Source organism: Pseudophryne corroboree, chromosome 6 (assembly GCF_028390025.1).
Source record: "Pseudophryne corroboree isolate aPseCor3 chromosome 6, aPseCor3.hap2, whole genome shotgun sequence".
NCBI classification, from domain to species: Eukaryota; Metazoa; Chordata; class Amphibia; order Anura; family Myobatrachidae; genus Pseudophryne; species Pseudophryne corroboree.
This window is the reverse complement of record NC_086449.1, coordinates 307546186-307557710: the sequence shown is the minus strand read 5'-3', so window position 1 is coordinate 307557710 and position 11525 is coordinate 307546186. Positions and strand designations below refer to the sequence as shown.

General features: G+C 45.9%; 1 protein-coding gene across 1 annotated transcript in view; it reads left to right on the top strand.

Annotated features, from left to right (window-relative positions):
- Positions 1 to 4166: 4166 nt before the first annotated feature.
- LOC134932118 (threonine--tRNA ligase 2, cytoplasmic-like) overlaps positions 4167 to 11525 on the top strand; it is a 145201-nt gene continuing 137842 nt past the window's right edge. The window contains exon 1 of the mRNA XM_063926220.1: positions 4167 to 4640. Coding sequence (XP_063782290.1) covers positions 4281 to 4640 — 360 coding nt within the window. The 5' untranslated portion in view covers positions 4167 to 4280. The remainder of the gene's footprint in view (positions 4641 to 11525) is intronic.

The window sequence follows — 11525 nt, the reverse complement described above, 5'->3', positions numbered from 1 at the left end:
GACTATTGGCATTCCTGGGGAAGGAGGAAATTGACACTGAGGGAGTTGGTGGGGTGGTTTGCGTGAGCTTGGTTACAAGAGGAAGGGATTTACTGGTCAGTGGACTGCTTCCGCTGTCGGCCCAAGTTTTTGAACTTGTCACTGACTTATCATGAATGCGCTGCAGGTGACGTATAAGGGAGGATGTTCCGAGGTGGTTAACGTCCTTACCCCTACTTATTACAGCTTGACAAAGGGAACACACGGCTTGACACCTGTTGTCCGCATTTCTGGTCCAGTGTTGGGAAGGTCAGGCATCGCAACCGACACAATTTGACTCTCCTTGTGGATTTGGGATTTCGAAGAACGCACAGTTCTTTGCGGTGCTACTGCTTTTGCCAGCTTGAGTCTTTTCATTTTTCTAGCGAGAGGCTGAGTGCCTCCATCCTCATGTGAAGCTGAACCACTAGCCATGAACATAGGCCAGGGCCTCAGCCGTTCCTTGCCACTCCGTGTGGTAAATGGCATATTGGCAAGTTTACGCTTCTCCTCCGACAATTTTATTTTAGGTTTTGGAGTCCTTTTTTTACTGATATTTGGTGTTTTGGATTTGACATGCTCTGTACTATGACATTGGGCATCGGCCTTGGCAGACGACGTTGCTGGCATTTCATCGTCTCGGCCATGACTAGTGGCAGCAGCTTCAGCACGAGGTGGAAGTGGATCTTGATCTTTCCCTAATTTTGGAACCTCAACATTTTTGTTCTCCATATTTTAATAGGCACAACTAAAAGGCACCTCAGGTAAACAATGGAGATGGATGGATACTAGTATACAATTATGGATGGACTGCCGACACAGAGGTAGCTACAGCCGTGGACTACCGTACTGTACTGTGTCTGCTGCTAATATAGACTGGTTGATAAAGAGATGTAGTAGTAGTATGTATGTATAAAGAAGAAAGAAAAAAAACCACGGGTAGGTGGTATACAATTATGGACGGACTGCCGAGTGCCGACACAGAGGTAGCTACAGCCGTGGACTACCGTACTGTACTGTGTCTGCTGCTAATATAGACTGGTTGATAAAGAGATGTAGTAGTAGTATGTATGTATAAAGAAGAAAGAAAAAAAAAACACGGGTAGGTGGTATACAATTATGGACGGACTGCCCAGTGCCGACACAGAGGTAGCTACAGCCGTGGACTACCGTACTGTACTGTGTCTGCTGCTAATATAGACTGGTTGATAAAGAGATGTAGTAGTAGTATGTATGTATAAAGAAGAAAGAAAAAAAAACCACGGGTAGGTGGTATACAATTATGGACGGACTGCCGAGTGCCGACACAGAGGTAGCTACAGCCGTGGACTACCGTACTGTACTGTGTCTGCTGCTAATATAGACTGGTTGATAAAGAGATGTAGTAGTAGTATGTATGTATAAAGAAGAAAGAAAAAAAAACCACGGGTAGGTGGTATACAATTATGGACGGACTGCCCAGTGCCGACACAGAGGTAGCTACAGCCGTGGACTACCGCACTGTACTGTGTCTGCTGCTAATATAGACTGGTTGATAAAGAGATGTAGTAGTAGTATGTATGTATAAAGAAGAAAGAAAAAAAAACCACGGGTAGGTGGTATACAATTATGGACGGACTGCCCAGTGCCGACACAGAGGTAGCTACAGCCGTGGACTACCGTACTGTACTGTGTCTGCTGCTAATATAGACTGGTTGATAAAGAGATGTAGTAGTAGTATGTATGTATAAAGAAGAAAGAAAAAAAAACCACGGGTAGGTGGTATACAATTATGGACGGACTGCCGAGTGCCGACACAGAGGTAGCTACAGCCGTGGACTACCGTACTGTACTGTGTCTGCTGCTAATATAGACTGGTTGATAAAGAGATGTAGTAGTAGTATGTATGTATAAAGAAGAAAGAAAAAAAAACCACGGGTAGGTGGTATACAATTATGGACGGACTGCCCAGTGCCGACACAGAGGTAGCTACAGCCGTGGACTACCGCACTGTACTGTGTCTGCTGCTAATATAGACTGGTTGATAAAGAGATGTAGTAGTAGTATGTATGTATAAAGAAGAAAGAAAAAAAAACCACGGGTAGGTGGTATACAATTATGGACGGACTGCCCAGTGCCGACACAGAGGTAGCTACAGCCGTGGACTACCGTACTGTACTGTGTCTGCTGCTAATATAGACTGGTTGATAAAGAGATGTAGTAGTAGTAGTATGTATGTATAAAGAAGAAAGAAAAAAAAAACACGGGTAGGTGGTATACAATTATGGACGGACTGCCCAGTGCCGACACAGAGGTAGCTACAGCCGTGGACTACCGTACTGTACTGTGTCTGCTGCTAATATAGACTGGTTGATAAAGAGATGTAGTAGTAGTATGTATGTATAAAGAAGAAAGAAAAAAAACCACGGGTAGGTGGTATACAATTATGGACGGACTGCCCAGTGCCGACACAGAGGTAGCTACAGCCGTGGACTACCGTACTGTACTGTGTCTGCTGCTAATATAGACTGGTTGATAAAGAGATGTAGTAGTAGTAGTATGTATGTATAAAGAAGAAAGAAAAAAAAACCACGGGTAGGTGGTATACAATTATGGACGGACTGCCGAGTGCCGACACAGAGGTAGCTACAGCCGTGGACTACCGTACTGTACTGTGTCTGCTGCTAATATAGACTGGTTGATAAAGAGATGTAGTAGTAGTATGTATGTATAAAGAAGAAAGAAAAAAAAACCACGGGTAGGTGGTATACAATTATGGACGGACTGCCGAGTGCCGACACAGAGGTAGCTACAGTCGTGAACTACCGTACTGTGTCTGCTGCGACTGGATGATAAATAATGATATAAAAAATATATATATATCACTACTGCAGCCGGACAGGTATATATTATATAATGACGGACCTGCTGGACACTGTCTGTCAGCAGAATGAGTTTTTTATAGAATAAAAAAAAAAACACCACACAAGTGAAGTCACACGACGAGTGTTTAACTTTTTCAGGCAATCACAATATAGTATACTATACTACTAACTATACTGGTGGTCAGTGTGGTCAGGTGGTCACTGGTCAGTCACACTGGCAGTGGCACTCCTGCAGCAAAAGTGTGCACTGTTTAATTTTAATAATAATATGTACTCCTGGCTCCTGCTATAACCTATAACTGGCACTGCAGTGCTCCCCAGTCTCCCCCACAATTATAAGATGTGTGAGCTGAGCACAGTCAGATACGAGTGTTTAACTTTTTCAGGCAATCACAATATAGTATACTATACTACTAACTATACTGGTGGTCAGTGTGGTCAGGTCACTGGTCAGTCACACTGGCAGTGGCACTCCTGCAGCAAAAGTGTGCACTGTTTAATTTTAATAATAATATGTACTCCTGGCTCCTGCTATAACCTATAACTGGCACTGCAGTGCTCCCCAGTCTCCCCCACAATTATAAGATGTGTGAGCTGAGCACAGTCAGATATATACATAGATGATGCAGCACACTGGGCTGAGCAGTGCACACAGATATGGTATGTGACTGAGTCACTGTGTATCGTTTTTTTCAGGCAGAGAACGGATATATTAAATAAAACTGCACTGTCTGGTGGTCACTGTGGTCAGTCACTAGTAAACTCTGCACTCTCTACAGTTCTACAGTACTCCTAAGCTCCAGTAAATCAGGTCAATCTCTCTCTCTCTCTCTTCTAATCTAAATGGAGAGGACGCCAGCCACGTCCTCTCCCTATCAATCTCAATGCACGTGTGAAAATGGCGGCGACGCGCGGCTCCTTATATAGAATCCGAGTCTCGCGAGAATCCGACAGCGTCATGATGACGTTCGGGCGCGCTCGGGTTAACCGAGCAAGGCGGGAAGATCCGAGTCGCTCGGACCCGTGAAAAAAAACATGAAGTTCGTGCGGGTTCGGATTCAGAGAAACCGAACCCGCTCATCTCTAATATATATATATATATATATATATATATATATAAAAAGAGACATAGAGATTAGATAGATAGATAGATAGATAGATAGATAGATAGATAGATAGATAGATAGATAGATAGATAGATAGACTTGCACACACTGACGGTAATAATGCTGGTGTGCAGTATGTGCCAGTGGGATTATACTGTAATAGATGCCAGCTGTGTAAGGCAGTAGGAGAGTGGCTAATCACCACCAGCACTACAGAGGGCGGCGTGCTCGGGCCTGCAGCAGCAGCTGTCACCGTCTCTCTGTAGCGTGTACTGACTGACTGTGGAGGATCATGGCCGCCCAGATCGCAGACCGGTTGACCATTCAGGAGGAGGAAATCCGCTGGTTGAGCGACGAGATCGGCCGGCTCCTGGAGCTGGGCATGCACGGGAACGTGGACAACAACCCGAGCCCGGAGCTGGAGCAGCTGAGGACCGAGAACGAGAAGCTGAGATACCGTATAGTGCACCTGCAGCGCTGCCTGGAGGAGGAGCAGGACGGAGGCCGCCGGGCAGCGGACGCTCAGCCCATAGACGAGGGACAGACCAGGCCTGACCACAAGGAGAGTCCCCCGGAGGAGGAGATCACCCAGCAGCGGGGAAGGGACGTGCAGAGGCCGCAGGCGGCGAGTGCATGTGAGGACAAAGGAGAGGTGAGCGCTCCGGCAGCGGCATGTACACTGATAGCCCTGTGCTCTCTGTAGGGCCTGTCAGTGCCCGGTCTCCACACCTCCTGCACTGGGATCAGGTCTGTAAGTCTCTTACTGTATTAGGCAGGGAGCATTGCTCATCACCTGCTGCATTGTCGCCTTTGGGGGCGATGTATTAATTACAGTATCATGGGGCCTATTTTGCGGTTTATTCTCCCCAGGAAACACCAGTTTTTGGTCCTTACTCAAAACATATTAAGCATCACCCGGCCTAATGTATAAAGGAGGGACCACTGCATAATATCTACTGCTGTCCCTCCATTTTTGACAGCAGCAGCAGTCCCCATAGGAGCTGTCTGATGTACCAAGCTCCGGAAAGCGAAGGATTTTGGAGTTTTGTCCCGGAAGCTAATGCCATCTGAAGATGGCGCCTTTGGGTTGCACTCTGCAAAAATTTCCGTGAGATCCCTGGCAATGGCCGCTGAACATGCGTGGTCAGTGACCCATGCATACAATGACGTGCGGTCAGGGTAGGTAGAGCTTCCCCTGTCATACTCCAGTACACTCCAGAGTTTTGAGTATAAAAAGGATTAGAATAATACAAAGAAGAAATGTATAACTCCTAATATCAACTTTGTAGTATAGCATTCATCTTTGTGTAAATCTAATAATTTTTATAGTCAAAACTCGCCACCAAATTCATATGTGTGGATAAATCTGGCTGTTATATCAGCCCCTGACCTCACCACATCTCACTGCACGCATGTGCAGCAGCACTGCAGAGGCACAAAACGGAAGTGATTTGACTGCTGATGCGATCACTTCTAACACATCATAAGGGGCAATTCAATTCTGCGCAATATGACTAGTACTGGGAAGCAGGTCCCTATTCAGTTGTCCCCATCGCGCCCCCTGCACTTAGTTGGGAGATGCCAGTTACCGCACTTTAAGCTGGGTGTTTAGTTGCGGTAACCGGTGTTCCCCAACTTAAGTACCAGCCACAGTGCTGTTTGCCGTGAATAGTGGCGATGAATTACAAAAACCTGATAATTAAAACATTTGACTGTATATCCGTAATTTCTGCGCTAAAATACATCCTACATCACTGCTTGTTGCAGAAATGTATTAAAGAGTTAATTAAATCAGTATTTTATTCATAAATTGGTGTATCACACCTCTCTGACGGTCTTTGGGGTAACTGTATAATCCTCTGTTATGGGGGAGAAGCGGTATCAGTGCACGTTATGTGCGCTCTGCTGCTTCTCCCCCATGTATGACTTTGGAGGTGTGTTCAAGGTGACGGGTGTGATGCGCCCATCTATATCGGTGCTGCTATCTACAAGATTGTATGCCGATACGTAGGGCATTGTATGAACGACCAGTAGCACTGACCGTTTCGACACCTGCAGCTATCGATTTTGACAGCTGCGGTGTCATTGCCCATACTCCACAGCAGGGACAGAGCTTTCCCTGGCTGTGGTGGTTGCCAGCTCCGGGCTGCATAGGAGATCTCGCAATAGTATTTGGCCACTGGTATTCTACCGTATTCAATATAAAATACTGTTACTGACATACAAGGCTATAAACCTTACTACACCAACATACATCTCTTCACTTATCTCAAAATATCTCCCAACCCGGCCCCTTCGCTCTTCACAAGATCTACGTCTCTCATCCATACTCATTACTTGATCCCATGCACGATTACAGGACTTTCTTCGAGCTGCACCCACTCTGTGGAATGCCCTGCCGTGTACAATAAGACTTTCCTCTAGTCTTCAAGCGTTCCCTGAAAACTCACCTATTCAGACAAGCTTATCAAATTCCAGACCCACCCACATAACCTTCATAGCTTTCCTATCCAATGATATCCCCGCAGTACAGTACACACATATCCCCCACATATTTTCTTTCTTCAGGCTCCCGTCATCCTGACCCTGGTTTATCACTGCTGTGATGTGATATCATGCAGCCCACCAAGAACCTTTGCAATCTGGTGGACAAATACTGTATGCAATAGATGGCACCTATCCTTGTGTATCTATGCCTATTTCCCCATAGATTGTAAGCTTGCGAGCAGGGCCCCCCTACCTCTATGACTGTTTTGTTTTTACCCGATTTTGTCTTCTAATTGTGTTCAGTTGTAAAGCGCAATGGAATTTGCGCTTATAAGAAACTGTTAATAAATAAATAAATAATAAATAGTAGCGAGATCTCATGTATGCCCAGTTAGCTGGCCAGGGAGAGAGACATCAGTGGCCTGGTAGTCGCTCGTTCCGGATCCTGGCTGTTGGGATGCCGGCACTGGGATTGCAGTCTCATTTGGGATGCCGGCGCCAGCATTCCGAGCAGTGTCGGGATTCCGACATCATTATTTTGACAGCTGAGATCCTGACCGGATCCCATAGCATGGGCTGTTTGCTGCCATTGTGGTGGATGAACAGTGTGGCGAGTCCCTGCAAATGCCACAGCCAGCAGCTGGCTATGACTCTATAACAAGGAAACCTACAGTGTGGAGTCTCTGTTGTCCTAATGTGACACAGCCGAAACCTGTTCAGCGTAGTGCTGGGTTCCAGTAAGGTGCTCACCCCTCATGCCAGATCATACTGATGCTTGTAGAACTGATGGAATCTTCAATTACAAATTTGAAGGGGGGGCGGCGACGCAGACCTGGTCAAATTCTCATTGGTGCTCACATTGTAGTAGTAATATGATATTCCCTCTTGGTGAATATGTTTTCAAAAGGGAACCCATATGCTACAATCTAATGATGGCGTTGACTATCGACACCAAGCTCCAAAAAGCTAAGATTTTCAGAGCTTGGTAAATAGGATTATTTCCCCATTCCTATGTAAGTCTATAGGAACAGCGGTGTTCTCTGGGTCCTTAATTAGCGTAGAAGATATTTATGATCTCTTCTGTGTTATAGCTGTATTACATTGACATGATAATAAAAGTTCAGAAAATTATGTGTTATTCTGTAGAATTTTCAGAACATTTTGGAATGATAAATAAGTCTCAGAAGGTCTATTCATGTAACAGTGATCAGTGATAACAGGGCTTTTCACTGGTACGTCCCATTCAGAGAAGGGGTTACTAAATCTCTGAGTTCTCCGTCGCTGCCTCTTATTAGTATAGAGAACGATTCAGAGAAGCACAGAAAGCCCTGCTTTTCAGTTTATCATCTCCAAATATAATTGCTGTTTCATGATTGCATAATGAGGCTCATAGTGGGAGAAAAGTAGAGAAGACTGCTGCCTTCTTGCCTTCTCTGTCCTCTCCAACCTCTTCTGTCACAGCAGCCAATCAGAGGTGCCCAGGAAGAAAGTGGCAGAGATACTGTGTGACCGGGACACTGAGCACCCCACTAAAGGAGAGTAGTTCCCAGTGTGTATATAGTATGACCCAGCATATGTTTGGTCACTGCTGACTGCCTGCCATACCTATCCTACCACAGCCGGGTCACCCTGCCCACACCCCTGCCGCCGCTCTGTTCTGCATGTATATTAGTGTAGTGACTCGGCATATTCCTGGTCACTGCTGCCCGCTGTCCCTACCCATCTACAGCCAGCTCACTCTGTCCTGTTGGTCTGTTGCACCACCTGTGGAACTGCCGGCGTGCGATATATATTGATAACTAACAGTCATCAGCCACTGTACTACAAGAATAGACCCTGACCCATTGGCATATCTGTGAAAGGGTGCACACTGGGTTTAGGGGGGCCCACATGACTCACTCTGCACCCATGTTTAATTACTTACTCTCCGGAGTGCTGCATCGGCGCTACAGTAGCATAAGAAATGGTGTGGCGGCCATTTTCCCTGCAAATTAGCACATGTTTAGTAGAAATTAGGCACTGTGAATATGGTAGGCGCCATCTTCTCAGCAGGGGGGGGGGTACGCTCAGTCTGTACACGGGTCCTCCTCTCTGAAATCGCCCCTGAATAGACCCCATAGGGAGGTATAAAATGGGCTATGTAATAGAGCGTACTGGAGTAGTAGGCTGAGATCCCCCCCCCCCCCCCCCCCCCCCCCCCCCCCCCCCCTCTCTGCATACTTATATTTTGGAGAGGATTAATGTCCAGCTCATGCCTCCTTGTATACACAGGGATAATATTACTTTGTGAAGGTCACAGGGAGGTTAGTTTATTTTACGTTGGTAGTAGTTTATTTTACTGTATCTGGGGTCTAACATAGATGTTTGTTATAGCTAAAGTGATGCAAAACCCATTAGTGTGCAGAATGTATGCCTCCGGGCACAATAAAGGCAGGTTTATTCAGATTTACAAAGCAGATGCTTGCAGGTTTGACCCCCAGAGTTAAAACCACAATAACTTTAAGTGCAAAGCCAGACATGTAATATTAATGTTTTACATTTTGGGGTCAAAATGGACAGCTTGCAAAAACTGCTGCTTAGTATTATTATTACAACATTAGGAATACTCATGAATACTTTTACATGGTTAAGGTCGGTCTCCTTCAAATCTGGTCTAAACCTAGCCTAAAGTTTGGTAAGTAATATTTCCTATTGTGCCACTGTTTACACCTAAGATTCTGTATAAAATAATATTTGATTGTGATGAGAATAATGTTACTTTTCCTCATCAGGATAGAATATTATTTTGCACAGCTGCCTAGAAGCTGTCTAGTCTTCGCTGACAGTTGCATATTTGTACATATTTTGGGGATCATCTGAATTCCTTGGAAAACTTGAGTGAGTAAAATAACCTCTAATAACAGGTGTCTTATCTGTCCTTCCAGTGTTTATCCTCCTCTCCCAGTGATATTTCACACTGTTATTCACGGAACAGGCTCAATTACAACACAAGATTGCTAATGGCTTTACTAAAACCTAATTCATTACATAATGCAATATGTTTGTATCCCAAGTGAACATGACTGACTGTCTTAAGCGTGAAAGATTTTTCTTTACTTAGACTAAACCACTTTTTAAAAAAAATTACCTCATTTCTGATGCACAAAGCAGCTGAGATGCAGCAGAAAATCTTCTAGTGACATTGCAGGACTTGACTTGCACTATTATCCTCAGATTTGTGAAAAGTATAGGAGCCAAGTGGCAGCATTTCTGAAGGAGCAGCAGTGTTCTCTCCAGAAAATGTTGGCAGCCTTGGGGCATTAAGAAGTAGCAGGATGGGCAGTGTAAGTTGGACACACTTTGGGCAGAAACAAGGCTGTAAGCAGTGTGACTACTTACGGAGTAGACACTGGTACGGGATGCAGTGAAGTTCCCGGCGGTCGAAATACCGACGCCAGAATCCTGACAACAGTCAAAATGGTCCACGCCACCACCCGAGGGGGAATATGCCACAAAGCCCGATGTCGGGATTCAGGCATCAGTATTTCGACCACTGGGATCCCGACTGTCGGGAAATCATAATGAATCCACTGTTACACGTATTTTGTTGAATATGATGCAAATGAGATTCGGTTTTATGGAGTGATATTATTCAAATGTATGATACCATGTAGAGTGTGCCAACAGTCATTTCCACTTCCCAAATTGACGTTTGCAACAGTTGAGTGCTTATAGAGATCAGTTCTCATCCTGTACTATTAATGGGGCATATTTTGCACCTACCACCACAAGTTTGTTTGAAGAAAAAACACTATCTAAATACAATTGATATTACTTTAGCGGAAAAGCTATTTCTTAGATGCACTTTGACCTGTGTAAAAACACGATTTTCAGAGACTTTCCCAATCTCCCTTTCACAACGCACAAATAACCCGGTATCGACCCGGCATAAAGCAGTGTTATTCCCGGGTTGAATACTGGGTCAATGGCAGCGTAAACGGGCGACTCGGGACCCGTTCACTATAACAGGGAGAGGCGGCGCAGAGATGATCTCATCTCCCAGCGTCGCCGCCGGCCCCCGCCACTATGGCAACCCGTCCGGATTATTGCCGGGTCGGGGAAGCCAGCAGCAGCGTCCAATGCCGTATCCCACCCGGGAAGGACCCGTTTACAATTCCCGGGTGGGATCCGGCATTGGCGGGGTGAAAGGGGTATCACATGTTGGTTTAGAAGTTGTAAGATAGTGTCGTTTTAAAGGGATGCCTACACCACAAACATAGGCACACATCTGGTTTGCTGCATTGGGGAGTATTCAATCACAGTCGGATCCTCTCTCGACGGAGATGACCTGACACTTCAGTATTCAGTAGCGGGTCATTTCTCTAACGTCCTAAGTGGATGCTGGGGACTCCGTCAGGACCATGGGGAATAGCGGCTCCGCAGGAGACAGGGCACAAAAAGTAAGCTTTTAGGATCACATGGTGTGTACTGGCTCCTCCCCCTATGACCCTCCTCCAAGCCTCAGTTAGGTTTTTGTGCCCGTCCGAGCAGGGTGCAATCTAGGTGGCTCTCCTAAAGAGCTGCTTAGAAAAAGTTTTTAGGTTTTTTATTTTCAGTGAGTCCTGCTGGCAACAGGCTCACTGCATCGAGGGACTTAGGGGAGAGAATTTCAACTCACCTGCGTGCAGGATGGATTGGATTCTTAGGCTACTGGACACCATTAGCTCCAGAGGGAGTCGGAACACAGGTCTCACCCTGGGGTTCGTCCCGGAGCCGCGCCGCCGACCCCCCTTACAGATGCTGAAGATTGAAGGTCCGGAAACAGGCGGCAGAAGGCTCTTCAGTCTTCATGAAGGTAGCGCACAGCACTGCAGCTGTGCGCCATTGTTGTCACACACTTCACACCAGACGGTCACGGAGGGTGCAGGGCGCTGCTGGGGGCGCCCTGGGCAGCAATATATAATACCTTTTATGGCAAAAGAATACATCACATATAGCCATTAAGGCTATATGTATGTATTTAACCCATGCCAAATGTCTAAAACTCCGGGAGAAAAGCCCGCCGGAATAG